General features: G+C 45.4%; 1 protein-coding gene across 3 annotated transcripts in view; it reads left to right on the top strand.

Annotated features, from left to right (window-relative positions):
* The first annotated feature begins 23 nt into the window (after window positions 1–23).
* LOC136679895 (tropomyosin alpha-3 chain-like) overlaps window positions 24–17,538 on the top strand; it is a 21,053-nt gene continuing 3,538 nt past the window's right edge. Inside the window, exons 1-6 of one of the 3 annotated variants that reach the window (XM_066658495.1) lie at window positions 24–1,569; window positions 3,209–3,334; window positions 14,880–15,013; window positions 15,403–15,520; window positions 16,011–16,081; window positions 17,203–17,278. In XM_066658495.1, the coding sequence (XP_066514592.1) occupies window positions 1,456–1,569; window positions 3,209–3,334; window positions 14,880–15,013; window positions 15,403–15,520; window positions 16,011–16,081; window positions 17,203–17,278 (639 nt within the window). In that variant the 5' untranslated portion in view covers window positions 24–1,455. Of the gene's footprint in view, window positions 1,570–3,208; window positions 3,335–7,230; window positions 7,630–14,879; window positions 15,014–15,402; window positions 15,521–16,010; window positions 16,082–17,202; window positions 17,279–17,538 lie in introns of those variants that run through there. The other 2 variants (XM_066658497.1, XM_066658496.1) reach the window with 2 other exon arrangements.

Below are 17,538 nucleotides of genomic sequence, written 5' to 3'. Positions count from 1 at the left end.
GACAGACTCAGACGAGGGGGCGGGGCAACACAAGTCTTTGCACTTGACGTCAGAATCTGAGCAGAATCAGAATGGTTCGTATTTCCTGTGTTTTTTTTTTTTTTTGACTTGGGCAGCTCACAGGAAACTGACTGGATTCTTGTTTCACAGTGTGTGTGCTGGTGGGCTCCAGATCTCAGCTAAACAAGTAATGTTTTGTACTATGTCCTCTTTTAAACACTCAAACCCTCAGTGTAAAGGAGTTTCTCTCTGGTGGTGGTTCAGTTAGCTATGACTTAATGTGTGCTCTTTTCCCAGTGGCGCTAACGAGACCCGACAGGCAGCCGAACAGTGAATGGTGTGACATTCTGCACTTCAGCCCCAGCTCCCGGTGCCAGTCTTGGCTCTTACAGGTCCCTGTCTGAATACACACAGCTGTCAGCTCACACCCCTCCACTGTGTGTATGAAATTACTTTGCGGAGGACCACCCGCTGCTTTAAAACATGACCTGACTGTCTTATGGGCCTCGTCTTGTTAAACTCTCTATCTCACGCGTCAGTGCACGGGCCTGTTATGTTTTTATTTACAGAGCAGCTGCAGTCACAGTCATATTATTTATGCAGGTTAATTACCACTTTTGCAATTTGTTTATAATATGGCAGCTTCTAGAATTGAAGACTGAAGGTGCCAAGCCGTTGGTTAGAAACACAGTTTGAGCTCAAATAAACAAACATAACTCACGTCTGCCCCCTACAGGTGTCTTTACCCAACATCAAGTAAACACACGTAACTGTCAAACCCATGACAGCTCAGAATAAATGTTTATAATTGTTATATGGAGCTGCAGCGTCTCGGGGTCCTTGGTGTCACTGTCTGTGAGGAGTGTGGTGTGTTCTCCCTGTATCTGTGTGGGTTTCCTCCAAGTGCTCCCCTTTCCTCCAGCAGTGTGTGAGTGTATGGTGCTCTGTTGAGGGTGTGTCACACCGATCAGGACAAAGTGCTTACGGAAGATGAATGCATGAATGTAAACGTCACCATTTCAGAAAGATGCGGGGATGAGATGCTGATCTATAGAGACCTCCACATCGAGTGCTAGGCGACTGGTTAAAATTGGACGCTGGTCCCAGGCCTCTATCACTTCTTCTTCTTCTCCTCCTTTCTTTTTTTAAACAAAAAGCAGCAGCTCCAAATAAGGAGAAGGGCCTGGAGAGTGTTTCTGCTCCAAGCCATTCCTACACAAGTGGAGCTGATAGAGCGAGCCGAGGAGAGGCAGAAAAGCAGAGACGAGAGGGAGGGAGCACATTACCGACTCTGGCATTTGGCTTTGAGTCTGCATCCACTGCACTCCTCTTTGTCTCTTCTTTCTCTGTGACCTTCTCCCTTTCTCCCCTCTCTCTCTCTTCTCTCCCAAAGTTCTGTTGATATTTTCCTTTAACTTTCTGAAGTCTCTTTGTGTAAAAACCCAACTCATCACCATGGAGGCCATCAAGAAGAAGATGCAGATGCTGAAGCTGGACAAGGAGAACGCCATCGACAGAGCAGAGCAGGCGGAGACAGAGCAGAAAGCAGCTGAGGAAAGATGCAAACAGGTACGGAAGGTCACTTTTCCTCACTGTATGACACTGTCTTAGTTTCCCAAACTACGAAAACACTCGTTATTTAGTCATTTCTGGTACTTTAAGATGCATCCAATGGACACAGGTGTTTAACTATGTGTGCATCGCCTGTAAAATCTAAAAACATGAAGCTGAATCCTCCAGGTGTGTGTTAGAGTGGTATTATGTTCCTTAAACTGAGAAATGTGCTCCATCCAATTCCTTTTGGCATGAGTTGGAGTGGTGCTTGTGAACCAGGACTAATCATCCCACACCAGCACCTGACCTCAGTGACTCTCCCATGGCTGAACGCCATCAAATCCTCATCTATTGTACAGTGGCACTCAAGAATAGAGGCTGTTTCTGCAGAAAAGTGGGCAAACTGACTTTAAATAACTTTAATTTAAGAACAAATGTTGGAAAAACAGGTGTCCATAAACTTTTGGCCACATTAGTGCACCATGTTCTTAACTTCACTGTTAACTTCAAATCAGCAGCCGTCAGCAGAGCTGCACTTTATATGAGTACAGTCGCAGACTGATGCCCAGCTGCACTCCTCCACCAGGTCCATTAGTGGAAAATGCCCATCACTCACCAGACGCAGTAAGAGTCAATACACACAGCAAAAGGCCAAAATACACAGTGGATTGTGTGGATATTTACAGCCCTGTGATTAAATATTATTAAATAATACACATTATTAGGGGCAGTTATTACTATTATTATGAGCACTAGTGTGTGTGTGTGGATGAGTGTAATGACAATAAAGCATCTCCTTACCGTCCAAAAAAAACCACGGATCCCCATTTTTGTGGATGTTTAGTTTTGAACTTAACACAGCCGCTGTGATTCACACTGTGTGAAAGTGTCATGATCCATGGACCAATAGAAATGCTCCAAAATGATTTGGAATAAAACCTATTTACACTGAATTTGTTCTTTGGACAGCGACGATATAAAAGACCTCCAGTCCAGTCCCACTCCACTGATGACCATTAATAACTGTCCACTGAGGTCCTCCCTGTGGTCTTTCTGGAATTCCCTGGACATTATCGGGTTCCCTGAAGAGCTGCAGGGGCTTGGAGAAACTGATTAGACTGAGATTAGGAGAGTGATTGGAAATGATGACCAGAAGTGCTGTTAGCCGCACTAAAAATAAGCCGAGATATCAGCTCCTGGACCAAGCCACTCAGACGAGCCAGACCTGGTGTTTGTCCTAACGTTGACTGCAGGCCTCTGTTAACACTGGATTCATTTATAATGAGGTGGTGCATCCACTTATCTTCTGTTTTGATTGGCTGCCCTGCTCACTGCAGTGGGCTGAAACACTCCTTATATCTTCTGCCTGAGTGGGCGGGGCTAAACTGCTGAAGTCACAACCAAGCTTAGTTAACCACGTAAGGACTGGGGATGGGACTTTTTACAAAATACATCAAATTCTAGCAAAAAATCAAAACAGGAAATGTAACGTTCTCTATGGTGTTCGCCCTTTAACCCAATTAGTTATTGATAAAGTACACAGTTTAACAGTTAGCTCTGTTTTCTTTCTGGCCTCGTGTGGTACAAGAGATAAACCTAGTCATAATGTAAACAGCTCTTGAATAAATAAGTTGATGTGTGGTGTGTTTTGCAGCTGGACGATGAGCTGGTCAGCCTCCAGAAGAAACTGAAGCAGACCGAGGATGAACTGGACAAATATTCTGAGGCACTCAAAGATGCCCAGGAGAAACTGGAACTTTCTGAGAAAAAGGCTGCTGACGTAAGTGAGGATTCTTGATAAATCAATGTAAAAAACCATAGCAAAACAACAACGTGACAAGGTCAAAGTCTCCTCGGGTTCATAGACAACCCTTTACCACAGCTTCCACAAAATGCCATTTCCATATTGTTTTCATATCAGGACACTCTCACGCCCCCCACCACACACTCCACACTCATTGCTCACTAGCAGCTCAACACAGAAACACAGCACTTTACAGAGACCTAGTCCTAGCATCCTAGTGTTCTCCTAATAGACTCGAGTAGACACACAAAGTAGACTGACTTGACATAGACCCTTGACCCTGAGGAACTGTTAAGTCTCAGACACTCGAAAGGTAACAGAAAACTCGGACTTGGAGGAAGAGGGCAGCCTTGCCCTTAAGTAAGCTTTGGAAACCACAACAACGGCGGCGGTAACGTTAAGCGGTGTTTACTCATGGTGTATCGGCGTGTTGTTGTTGTTTGGGACTGAACACAGCTCCGTCATCAGTTCAGACAGATCAGTAGAGTTTGTTCCTTCCTTGTTGCAGCGTCCAGCTCTCGCTGGATTCTTTCGTCGGCCACCGATCCAAGGAGCGTTTGAACCTCTTCAAAAGACCACGGCGTCATTTTACGAGCTGCCGTCGTGAGTCGGATAAAAACAAACGTGATCTCTGCTGCAGCTGGAGATTTTACAGATGGAGAGTTGGTGCTGGTCGTCTGCGTTGCGTGGCGTAGAGTGACGACTCTCTCTGGACGATCGGCGCTCTGCAAGGTTTACACGCCACGGTTTAGTCCCTACTCGACTCGCTCTGAACCACGAGAGAACAGCCACTAAACAAGAACCCGCTTCCAGAACCAGGACCTGATTCACCTGGTGGAGGAGGAGAACAGAGGCGTTGAGTTGAGTAGAGTTAGGACCCTGCAGTGGAGGCAGCCCAGGGGTATCCTCCATTTACAGTTTATTATGGCTGTGTTAGTTTATATCTGTAACCTGATCAAAACAGTATGTCACATTGGAAAAGAACATTAACAAGTGTAAATGTAATAATGATTTAAGTGCAGTCTGAGAGAGTGCACTGTGAGCGTGTGAGGAGGTGAATGGAAGACACAGGTTAAAGTGAATGGCTCCCACCTGTTTCCACACCGAGAGAGTGAATCACAGAGAGCTAATGCACTAACAGCTGGGAAGGAGCTTTGATCAGGTTCACCTTGTCGTGCGGAGCAGTGAGAGTGGAGCAATTCCCATCTTCCACTCTTTAAATATGAGCTCATCACCATCTCTCCACAGCTCCTCACAGACATGACATCACCAGATCAGACTTAATCATCAGCACAGAGCCGTTTACCCAAGGTGCCGTTCTGTTTACAAAACTGCTGGGCTGTGGGAGAGGGATAAGGCTTTTCCTGAGAACAGTGGAGCCATATTGAGTCAGACTACTCTGGGCCTTTGGTGTTTAGGTATTTAACCCTTTTTCCACCTAAAGAACTCTGGTTCCTCAACCGGTTCTCTTCAGGGTTCCAGAAACCAGGGCTCTATCCAGTGAATCAGCCTCGTTGCATTTCCACAAGCTTTGATGGGAACCAAGGGCACATCATCAGCGTCGCTGCGTCTGAATTCAGTGCCAGAGCCAGAGATAAAGGGATAGAGTCAGGACAGAGTCATGGTTAATCCACTGTTTACAGTGCCGTCGGATCAGAGCCATATATGATACACATGTGGGCTCTGAGGAGCCTCTAGACAGTGGAGAAAAGCAGCCACAGACAGAGCACATTCCTGTTTTCATTTATTTGATTAACACTTTGCAACTGACCAATGGGGTAAAGCTTCTCAAGCTTCACACTCCAACAGCAATCATCACGGCAAAACATCCTTTGGTTCCACCTGGGAATGAATTTATGTCGGTGGAAACATGCTGAACGGTTCCAGATTAGGTTCATGAAAGTGAGCCCCACCCGCTCCACGTTGGTGAAAAAGGGCTCAATGTGTCTTTTAAAGGTGCCCTTACATTTGACTGTGCTCATGAGGTCTGTAAGGGACACCCTGGAGCAGCTGCACATGAGGTCACCAAGACCCCAGCACTGGGCTGTGGAGCCCAATGATCTCTGAAATGAAGGAGCTCCATCCAGTACCTTTGGGTCGAGATGGAGTGGCACTTGGAACTGACATCAGCACGGGACTCACTAACGCTCTCATGGCTGTATGCCATCAGATCCTCACAGCACTGTTCCAGTGTTGACTGTAAAGCCTTCCCAGAAGATAAGGGTTCAAACCCAGAAGGCTTTTACGACGACAGCTGTGATATAACGAAGCTGATACTGAAGTGGTGTTTGTAAACATCCCAGTAAGAGAAATGCTTGTGGCCCACAGACAAACAGCTCAGAATAACAGCTCCAGAGTGAGCTCACTGCAGAGAGGCCAGAAGAAAAGGCCCATTTCAGAGCTTTCTCTTTGGAGCGCTGCCCTGGAAATCTGTTCTGGACCCTCTCCTGCCACATGTCACGCATTAGGAGCAGCCATAAACTAATTATACATCTGAATTCTCCGGCGAGAGAGAGGAGGGAAGGAGGAAGGAGTGCTCCGCAGCGGACAGGGCTTTTTTAAACAGATCCTGGACGGGGAGGGGATGAACAAGGGCTTTTTTTTTCCACATGCCTGTTACTGATAAGCCTATAGAGCAGAGGAGGAGGAGGAGGAGGAGGAGGAGGGTGGGCTCCTATTGCTCTGCAGCAGCTCAGGAATCTCAGGAATGCGGCGAAAGCAAACGAAAAAAAGGCCACACTCCGATGTGTAATGAAATCAATGCCTCTTTTCCTGCAGTGGCTCTTTATTTAGGAATTCGCTCTCTTCATTCACTCGGGGGCTGCAGTGTGACAAAGAATTAAACTTAGCTTTTAGCGTTGGGGTCCAGTCCCATCCCTTTTTCCTCACTCCTTTCTCTCTCTCTCTCTCTGTGTGTGTGTGTGTGATGCATCTTCAGTAACTCTTCTAAAGTGAGAGCTGTCTATACTCTGAGTCTAATCACAGAGTAACGAGGCTTCACTCTAAAGTCTAAAGTAAATATGAAGCATACAGTGGTTTCACCGTTTCTGTGCTGCCCTTTGGTAAATCCTCTGTTCTAAAAGTGACCCGAAGGCCAATGTCCTCTCCACCTCTTGCTTTAGAAACCTCTCAGATTCCTTTAAAATATGGCACTGTTTTGCTTTATGTGCGTCAAAATTCAAAATTCAGACAGAAGAGAAGTGAAGGGAATTTTTTTTTTTCATATTATTTTCAGGCCTTTCCTACTTTTCTCCCCCAGTTTTCTTAAAGGCAGCGTAAACGATTCTGGATTCTGTTCTCACAGCTAAACAAACCCCTCCACCACCTTTTTTGTGTTCATCCACAAGGTCCAGGTCTTTTAAGGTGGAACGGTGTGTTTAAATAAGACGCGACCGTCGCTGGTTGGAGGCTGAAATGTCAATTGTCTCTGCTTTTATTCACCATTTGAATTACCACAGAAACTCACCTGAGTTATTACGCGTCGTAGGACTGATAGTCACCGCTTGGCCCTCTGTGTGTGTGTGTGTGTGTGTGTGTGTACACTGCCACTGTATTTCATCAACCCTTCATGTCGTATGATGTAAAAATATATTTGAAAAAACTCCATTCAAGGAAAATAAAGATATAAAAACAAAAGAAAGAGAATAATGAAGAACAGATTAAAAACAGACAGAGAGCAGAAATAAATCCCTTATTTTACTAAAAATAAAGTAAAAGAACAAGTTATCTTTAAAAATATATTAATAAATACCTCACAGCTCAACTCTCACAGTCGCCCCGCCCACATGGCATCTTGCCACGCCATTGGTTGGCAACTGTATGACGTCATACAGCGGTTTTTGCCTCCTCAGCTACACACACAGAGCCCTGAACAGTCACTGAGAGCAGAGCCGTGTCCCTCACTTACATCTGTCCTGGTGATAGGTTCAGTGCTCCCCACCTCGTACTGAGTCGGGGCTTCAACTTTGCCTGAGGTGGAATAAGTGTCTTTTTTTTTTTTTTGCACACTCCAGACTTTTTAAGGACTATATTTCTTTATTTTGAAGGTTGTTTGACAGACTTTAACTTATTTAATTTGCGGTGTAGGACGCAGGTTACGTGAAAGGGTCTTAATTTGAACCAAAAACACAAAGTAAAACATGGCAGGAGCGACTTCTTTGGACGCTGTGAAGAGAAAAATCCAGAGTTTGCAGCAGCAGGCGGACGACGCCGAGGACCGAGCGCTCATCTTACAGAGAGAACTGGACAATGAGAGAGAGCTGCGGGAGAAAGTGAGAGTCTAAAGTCTATTCCTTTACTTCCCTCGCTCACGTCTTCTTTCGTTTCTGTCTCCTTTTCATCGCTAATTTCTTCGTAGCCGCGTCCCGCAGATGTCACTCCTGGATTTCTCTCTCTGTGGGTTCTAGCGCTTCCCAAAAAGTCAGTGGCTCGGTTCCATTTGGCTCCATGCTCCCTATGTAGTGCTCCCTATGTAGCGCAGGAAATAACGGAAACCACAGACAAGTAAGACATTACGTATCGAACACGAATAAGACATTATACATCAAACATAGCATTAAGGCACGACTATTAAATGGCCATGTTCTGGTGTTTGAGCCATTGTTTCCTGCCCTTTGAAGTACACTTATGTAGGGAGCAGAGGGTGATTTGAGACACGGCCTCTGAAAAGTCCAGCAAGTAAAACGTGGAGTGCAAGGCGTTGGTCCTGACCCACCCCACAGAAGTGCAGTGGTATTTATCTTCAAGTTAAAACGCTTTAAGGCTCATTTTAAAACTTAAACACGTGTCAGTTTACACTTTGCGAAAGTGCTGAAGCTCACAACCATGCGTTTTTAATTTTTCATTCTACACTTTTAAAGTTGCAAAGCTAGAAGTCATTTAAGACGCTTTAAATGTTAAATTTACACAAGATGACGTTCCTAAGAACACAGTTGGAATTTGTACTTTCCTGGGTATATTCAAATATATGTAAAACGTATGTAATTATATTGTAAAAGACAGTGGTTGCATTCAGAACCATCGCACGGTGAAATGTTTCTTCAGATTGATGAAGAATCTATGTGTTTATTTATAAATGTCCAGCTTGTGAAGGTAAAAGAACCCTCTTTGGTGCTGTAAAGAGCTGCAGTGTGCAACACGTTCCCATCGGTGTCAATTCACCACGCAGAGAACTCATGTTTCTAAATAGAACCACTGCTGTTAATCTATAACCCTTGAAGAACCCTCCTTTACTGTTCATTACAGAACCAAATCGTCCAGAAAGAGAACAGAGAGGTCCACACCACAGTCCCTGTGCTGAGAGACGCTGCTCACTTTATTTATCAGTTTGCTGTGTTTGTGCTTCTCAGGAAAAGTACTTCTACCTTGACCTGAGTCATTATTTTACCTGTGCTACTCTCCCCACTTCTGATCATCCATTCAAGCCTCCATCATGTGTTCATCTGGCTGTGGCTCAGAGTGAAAACCTCCTGCTCTTTAAGCCTCAGATGCTGCTTTTCGGCCTGTGCTTGCTTAAGGAAAGTGTGGCGTTATCTCAGAGGAAAAAGAGAGAAGTCCAGATGTGAGGACAGTTCCCCATCCCCCATATCTCCACGCTCTGATACTCCACTGACCGACTGTGGACTTCAGAGGGTGCTTTAACGTTGTCATGGTTAAACTGTGTGTGTGTGTTTCTGAGGATGTGGTCAGTGTTTTATATTTATATATAGTTTCATACACACACTCGATCTCTCAGCGAAATACAACTTGATCATTCATTCAGTTAGGAATTGCACCACATACTCACTCATTTTTAGGGGCTGCTCCACAAGGGGGTGCTGTTATACTTTGCATCAATGACACCTCGTGTCCTTGGCGATGTTTCTTTTTTGGAGATAAACAAGTCTGATCAGTATTCTTCAGAAATCAGTCCATACCTAAACACTCCTGATAACGTCTGTGTGAGTGGGCGGGGCTAATCTGCTCAAGACTGGGTGAATGTGCTGGTTTCTGTGATGTCACAGAGTTTCTGTTAATCTGTTCCTACAGACAGCGAGGAACTTCCATGATTTGTACTCGGATCACAGGAAAAATCTTGTGTGGTGCCTTCAGTATGGGATCGAGTCCCCGGGAGGATTGGGGGAATGCTATTGAAGAGCCTCTGGCCCAGATACAGTTTCTGCTGCACACACACACACACACACACACACACACACACACACGGCAAGGCTTGAACAGACCCTGTTGAATGCATCCTCGTTTAATTCAAATATAAATCTCTTTAACAAAATGCTCCTCCTCATGGCCTTAGCGCTGAGATCTGACGGTGGGACGTTTCAGAGCCGTACTCCACGCTTCAGGGCTCTTGGAGGAGGGGAAGAGTATCACACCACCGGCTGCTTCTGGCTCGCCCTGTTCCCTGAGGAACTGAGTCAGGATGTCATTCCTGTTCCACATCTGCGCTTCCTGTGAACCCCAGTCCGACTGAGATGACCGCAGAGATAGGCAGGAAACTGGCACCGGCTGAAACCAAGGTCCATTCAGACGAATGGGTTGTTGAAAATAGCCTAAAATCGATCTTTGTGCATGGGTCCGGTTTATTATTTTGAAGCCGCTCTAGTGAGGACCAACACTCTTTTTTGGCACTACATCTAAAAACGATGAGAGTTGTAGTTGCTCACTTTCTGTTTCAAAGTTTTTAAGCCACTTACAGTCCATTGTAAAGCTGTGGTCATGTAAACGTGTACATCGCTTTACCAAAGAAAGACAGATGGCGTAATGAGTCGGCCATTTTGTGAAGTCAGCGAATAAAAAAACTGGGAAGCTCCTCAAACAGAAACATTAAAAAAAAAGATGCATCTCCTCTGATCCTTGGCTAATATTAGCACTTCATTAAATTTGGATCTACAGCACTGCTGCACAAAGCCCCGCCCCTTAGGTCAACGCAGCAGCGCCACTTACTGGTCGCCAAATTTCATCAAACTGGAACTCAGTCTGAAGTTTTGCTCGTTAAATGTATTCACCTAAATTTCTAGCTGTGGCAAATTTCAGTAAAATGAAGGGTACCTCCCTCACACAGTGTCACTAACCAGAGCCTAGTGTGACTATGGCTTGAGGCTGACTTGGTGTTTGAAGGGTCCAAATCATGGAAAACCAAAAAACAGTTCTCCGTCTAGTTCTTAAGGTCCGTATATAGAAGCTCTACCGCAAAAGTTTGCGATGTCACAATGAGCCTAAAGCTGCTTAGCTCCGCCCCCTTCAGTGTTGAATTTATAAGGAGTGTTTCAGCCTTAATGAGCTTTCTAAATAAGGCAAAATGTAGCGCAGCCAGTCAGAACAGAGTTAATTTACATATGTCAAACTTAAAGGCACAGCAGCATATTCAGTCTGTTTATGAGCGATAAAGAGAGGGTGAAAATATATGACACTGGCCCTTTAAGAGATCTGTTATTGCGTGTTCTGAGAAAGGGTATGTTCTGATGTGTACGGTATTTACATATTTAGAGCTCCAGATTTCCCCAGACGCGGTGCAGTCACCTTACAAACACCTTCCCCATGACATCACTCCTGAACTCTGCCAAATAAAGGTATTTCCCAGTGAACTGCAGCCAGAGCCCCGTGGGCGTCCTTCACCTTTCAGCTGACAATGGCTCAGTGTTAGAGGAGTGAAGCTGTTGATACTATTTGGGCGTTTGACATGCATTTTCCTGTCCCATGTGTTAACAAGGCCTCCCTGCAGGTTTAGTCAAACCACACCGTGGCAGAGGTCTGCTCCTGAAGGCCAGGGCATTCACAGGCTTCTGGTTCTCATTACCACTACGTTTCAGGACTAGCTTCACACCAATCAACTGAGAGTCTTCCTCAGGGCTGACGGATCGGTTGGTTGCAGTTTTCATTGTGAAAGAGCTCCACTGACCCAAAATATTTAACACCACAAAGTCAGATGAAGAGACTGCTTCATCCGGGTCACGGTGGGTCCAGAGCCCACCCAGAAGAACTGGGAGCAGGGCAGGAACACACTCCGGATCACACCATCCCCCAGTCACTCGTACACTATTACTGTTATTATTAACACTCTCGTTATTACTGTTACTGCTAGTGGAAGTCTCTCACTGACAGTTTTGCTAAAACTATCACCATTTTTCTCATTGAACACAATGACTCTTGAATTAACTGAAAAATTAATTCACTGTCTCTCTCCTGATACCCTTCCATTTTCATAACAGCTGCCCATAAAGTAACCGTGGTGATAGGGTATCTGTCAGTGTTTTGTCTGATACACACACACACACACACACACACAGACTCCAAGGCGCATAGTTTCCTCTGTGTTTGATAGTGTCTTCATCTCTGAGCCGTTCATGAACGTATGTTGTGTTCTTCCCAAGGACGGCGCACACACACTCAGCCTTCATTTCACTGGTGAATGAGCAGGTGTTCACAAACTGTTTGGTGCTTGTTGTACCTTGGACCATTTTGAATGGTTCACGGCCTATCAGAACATAGGCAATTTGCATATCGGCCATAAAAGCAGAGCCTGTTAAATTTGAAAAGTATAAAGAGGTAGTAGCTCAATAGTCTGTCATCTTTCAGCGTTCTCCCTCTGTGTAAACAGCGCTGTTCAGCCCCTGTTCCTTTAAATGATAATGAGCCGCTCGCTGTTCACCCCGACCCCGAGCGCACAGCAGTGAGGAGCGAGGAGCAAAAGCTCTGGTTTTTAGCCGTTTTCGCTCTGTTCTTGTTTTCTCTGATTTGACTCGGTGCTCTTATTTCTCCGGACTCTTTGTGTCTGTTTTGTTGTTGTGTTTGACCTCGTCTTTGAGCTCTCACATAAACGCGGGTCCAGCACTTGACGTCAGAAGCGGAGCAGAATCAGAACTCTGACTCAGGCAGCGCACAGGAAACTGACTGGGTGGTCTTGTTTCACAGTGTGTGAGTTGGAGGGCTCCAGATCCACACATTAATGTGACCTCTCACTGAACAAGTCATGTTTTAAATGGCTCAGATTCTTTGTTCAGCTGCAGGAAACACGTGGCTCCGTTTAGGCCTCTTATTGGGGGATGAGTGCTCTTACATCTTCCTGGCAGTGTGTGTTTTTCCTTAAAAGGCAAGCGTTCCCAGGCAGAGCGTGATGATGATGATGATGATGATGACTAAGGAAGGGCTGTGGCTAAGAGAGAGTTCTGACCCTGAACTGGAGAATAACGGGGAGGAAACAGGATGTGGAATGTGTCTATTTCCTGTGTGCCCCCCTCGTCGTGGCCGCCCTCTCTTTGTCATTGTCTTCCTCATGTTTTGTTAATAATCCACAAGTTTGTTTTTGTCAGGCCTTGTGTGTGTGTGTGTGTGTGTGTGTTTAAAAATCCTAATATCAGCCCTTTAACTCTGTAGTGTGTTAAAGGGCCCATATCATGGCATCATCATCCTTTTTTAAATAAAATAATTTGATATGCTCTGTAATAACACATTGTAGATGTCATAACACACAGTGCCTTCACTTACATCTGCCTGTAAGGAGTGTTTAGGCCTGTATTGTTACCTCTCTGAAGCCCAATACAGGGCAGCCAATCAGAGCAATGCCTATTTGCATGTTCCCAGCTTAAAAGTGCAGGAATATAAACATCCTGTGTCCAGGGAGCTGGGAAAATGGTCAAATAAATATGACACATACATCCACACAAACATGAAGCATTATGAGCTTAGGGGTGAAAGGATATCTGAAAAATGTGGGCTATGGGCCCTTTAAGATTAATAACTGCAGTAAACCCACAGTTTTAAGAAGTTATAAATTAGTATGAACAGATCAGCCAAAAAAATATTAAACATTAAACCACCTCCTTATTTCTGCACTCTCTCTCCATTCTCTCAGCTCCACTGACCACACAGGAGCACTTTGTAGTTCTACAGTTACAGATTGTAGTTTATCTGTTGCTCTGCATACTGTGTTACCCCCGTCTCCCCCTGTTCCTCAGCGCTCAGGACCCCCACAGAGCAGGTGTGATGTGGTGGTGGGTCATTCTCAGCGCTGCAGTGACACTGACGTGGTGGTGGTGTGTTAGTGTGTGTTGTGCTGGTGTAGAGTGGATCAGACACAGCAGTGCTGCTGGAGTTTTTAAACCCCTCAGTGTCTCCAACATCCAGCCGACAGCATCCTTTTGTCCGCTGATGACACAATGATACCCCTCTAACCCACACTGAGCACTGAGAACGACCACAGGCTTGTTCAGCGGCACCAGAGTGTAACTAAACAATTCAGCGCAGAGATAAAGTTGTTTGTGTGATACACAACAGCAGTGTCATATTTAGATCCATGACTCTTACTTATTCCCAAAGAGTCTGCGGTGGGAACTCGTCGCTCCCTAAGATGAGAAAATTGGACGAGCTGGAAACTGTGGGACTATTTTTCTGGCTTGTTTTGAAGGAGTGTTTGATTTGTCTTGGACTTGTTTGCTGCTTGCTCCACCCACGCCACAGAAGTCCACAATGTGATTGTCCAGAACGGCAGCATTTCTCACCCAAAGCTCAAATAACTCACCCATGACAGAATGGAGACGAGGAGAAATGCGTCTGCTCTGGTTTTCCCTCGTTTTCCCGCTCTCTCCGAGGCTCTAAAGGGCTCTTAATAATGTGGCGGATGGATATTTATTATATGTTTCTGCAAACACTGCACAGTTTGAAAGGTTTAGAAAGGGGACAGAGTTTTTCCAGGGGGGTGAGGGGGGGGGGTATTCCTACATTTACTCAGTATTTAGTAGAATGCGTACTAATGTTGATATGTTTCTAAAGCTGTTTAAAAGCTTTTCCCCAGTGCTCCCAGTCCCCACTCAAGCCCCTCCAGCCCAGAAGTGAGCGCTGAAGCCCTGGTGGGTTTTACTGTGATGATAATAAAGTAGAGCGTATGTAATTGTTGGAGTTGTCTCACTGCTCCGCAGACCTCAGAGCTGCACAGAGGCTCGTTGTGTCCGACCTCAGACGCAGCATTGTTCGCCCGAGTCTCGAAGGGAGGAGCACTTCCAGAGAGTAAACATTTGCTTTTTTGTTTGCTGTTGATTCCTCGCTGCGTGAAGATGGCCTTGTTTTTCTTGTCTTTAATGACACTCTGACATCACCCTCTGTAAACTCTCAAGGACCAGAGCCTCATTATCTTTCTGCTTATGGAAGGAGATCTCTTACAACACTCTGCTAATTATTCGATTTCTGTAAAACTCACATGCGCTTCCTTTATTGTATTAATTGATTGATTTATTAATGTTTAATCTCTCACATTGCGAGGGCTGGTAGCTGCCTAACTTTTATAACTGCTTATTTATAATTATATATATGATAAGATGTAGTAGACACTGAGGATACATTAGATAGTGGCTTCTAAGTGGTTCATAGGGATCACTGAATTATTTATAATATTTTAATGGTGCAGTATATTATAATATAGTAATTGAATAAGTCTTATGCTCATAAACAGTCTAATTAACCTGTGTAAAGGTAGTTATACAAAGCACTGATCTCTCTCTCTCTCTCTCTCTCTCTCCCTGTGTGTGTTCAGGCGGAGGGAGATGTGGCAGCTCTGAACCGCAGGATCCAGCTGGTGGAGGAGGAGCTTGACCGAGCTCAGGAGCGACTGACCACTGCTCTCCAGAAGCTGGAGGAGGCAGAGAAAGCGGCGGACGAGAGCGAGAGGTCAGTAAAACACACACCACCATGTTTACATTATTTACGTGTATGGTGCAGCAAACTGTGGATACCTGAGCAGGAATACCCCCCCCCCCCCCAATCCCCAGCAAAACAGACACAACGAGCGCGGAGAAATAAGAGCACTGAGTAAAAATGGAGAAGAAAGAGAACAGAGTGAAAACGGCTAAAAACCAGAGCTCCTGCTCCTCGCTCCTCACTGCTGTGCGCTCGGGGTCGGGGTGAACAGCGAGCGGCTCATTATCATTTAAAGGAACAGGTGCTGAAAGCGGGCGTTCTGAACAGGGGCTGTTTACACAGGGGGAGAACACTGCTGTGGGGTTTAGCGGACTTAGCTGTGATTACTGCACTGATACATGACCTCACCTTTTCTCCAGAGGGATGAAGGTGATCGAGAACCGTGCCATGAAAGATGAAGAGAAAATGGAGATCCAGGAGATGCAGCTAAAAGAGGCCAAGCACATCGCCGAGGAGGCAGACCGCAAATACGAGGAGGTCGGTTAGACTGTTTATTTACATTTATGAAATGCAGGAACATGTAAGAGCCAGGTTTAAAATGGTTTAAAATGGAAGAATTATGTATTATTTTAATCCTCACACCCTTTAATCCACCTCTCCCTCCGTCCACCTCTCCATCCATCTACCCCTCCGTCCATCCCTCCATCCATCTACCCCTCCGTCCATCCCTCCATCCATCTACCCCTCCGTCCACCCCTCCATCCATCTACCCCTCCGTCCATCTACCCCTCCGTCCATCCCTCCATCCATCTACCCCTGTGTCCACTGTGGGAGGCAGTTTCCACGTTTCTGTTGACTACACAGACATGATGAGGTTATTATGGTGTTCATGTTGTTCATCGAGTCCTGACCCTGCCACTGAACCCCCGAGAGCTGGGAGCTGTGAAGACCAGCTTTTACTCAGTGTCTTGAGTCTGTAGAAATGCTTCTATGTCGTATTTGTTGTGACCTTCTCTTTTCCTCTCAGGTGGCTCGTAAGCTTGTGATTCTGGAGGGTGAACTGGAGCGAGCGGAGGAGAGAGCCGAGCTCTCCGAATGGCAAGTGTCCACACTTTAAAGCTCGTCAACTTTTCAAACTGACGTTAATGACATTTGTTCAGTAACTGCGTGGAAAGCTGTGCTCATTTCTGTGAGGTTTAACACATAACATTTACCCACCCACAATCTCAGGTCTTTAACCCGCACTGTTATTATCTGCAGTTGTTCATTTTCACACTAGTGTTTATATAATAATGAAAATGTGCATTTATTTGTCATTGTACACACACACACACACACACACACACTAGTGCTCTAGGGGCTGTGAACACACACCCAGAGCGGGGAGTGTTTGGGGGTTCAGTGCCTTGCTGAAAAGCCTTGGATGTTCCCGCCGGTCCTGGGCAACCTTCCGGTACCAAGCCTGGTCTCTAACCATCAGGCCACGGCTGCCCATAAACATACACCGAGTGTGTTTTCATCCACTTGTTTGAGGCAGATGGCAAAGTCCAGGAGGACAGAAAACCTGTTTGCCCTCACATAATGGGGTAGCAATTCCCCTCTGGGTTTAATAAAGTATTTCTGATTCTGATTCTGAACATTACTTTCACCCGGTGCTGACACTGGCACCAAGCTAGAGGGCAGCACTGAGTAATGTTTGTTTATTTGAGCTCAAGCTGTGTCTGTAAATGTTAAACTGTTACACACCTGAGTACCTCAGTCTCAAGATTAATTTCATTTCCGTTACTAAATAATTAAGAGTACAGGGGGTCCTCGACTTACGATGTTGATCCGTTCCTACGTCGCGTCGTAAACCGATTTTCGGTGTAAGTCGGAACATACTGTACGTAAATAACATACTGTAAGCACTCATCCTAACCTCATACCTCTCCTCCTCGGTCCCGAGCCGCGTCACCGTGTATTCTTCCGCCGCGCCGCACACACCACACACGAAGTTCACGTTACGACGTTTACGACGCAAAACCACTTAAGTCCAAACAAGGCTTTATACAGGAAGTGGGAGATGTGTCGTAACCACGGAACATCGTAACTCGGGACTGACGGAACCTGAGGACCTCCTGTAGTTATTTGATGAGATTTTAAGAGAGTAATCTGCAGTTTAAAGAAGTACGGACATTCATGACGTCTTGTCATTGTTCTGGGTGTGTTTGTGTTCGCAGCAAGGCCAGTGATCTGGAGGAGGAGCTGAAGAACGTAACCAACAACCTCAAGTCTCTAGAAGCTCAGGCAGAGAAAGTAAGCCACTGCAGCGATGTTCATCACCTTCACATGCGTTTAATGTTAATATTGGCCTCAGTTAACACTTTCAGACCGTAGTTCACGGCCGTGTTTAAGTCATGGCGCAGATTGTGAACTGTAATGTTTTCCACAGTATTTTAAACTTGTGAAATGAACAAATTCAGCACAGAATTTTCAGAAAAAATGTCGTATTCAAATACACTCTTTGTAGATGATAGGTTGTAGATTACAGAAGTGTTTATTTTAAACCAAATTTG

The sequence above is a fragment of the Hoplias malabaricus genome, unplaced genomic scaffold, assembly GCF_029633855.1.
Source record: "Hoplias malabaricus isolate fHopMal1 unplaced genomic scaffold, fHopMal1.hap1 scaffold_188, whole genome shotgun sequence".
NCBI classification, from domain to species: Eukaryota; Metazoa; Chordata; class Actinopteri; order Characiformes; family Erythrinidae; genus Hoplias; species Hoplias malabaricus.
The sequence above is the reverse complement of the archived record's forward strand: the minus strand, read 5'-3'. Positions and strand labels throughout refer to the sequence as shown.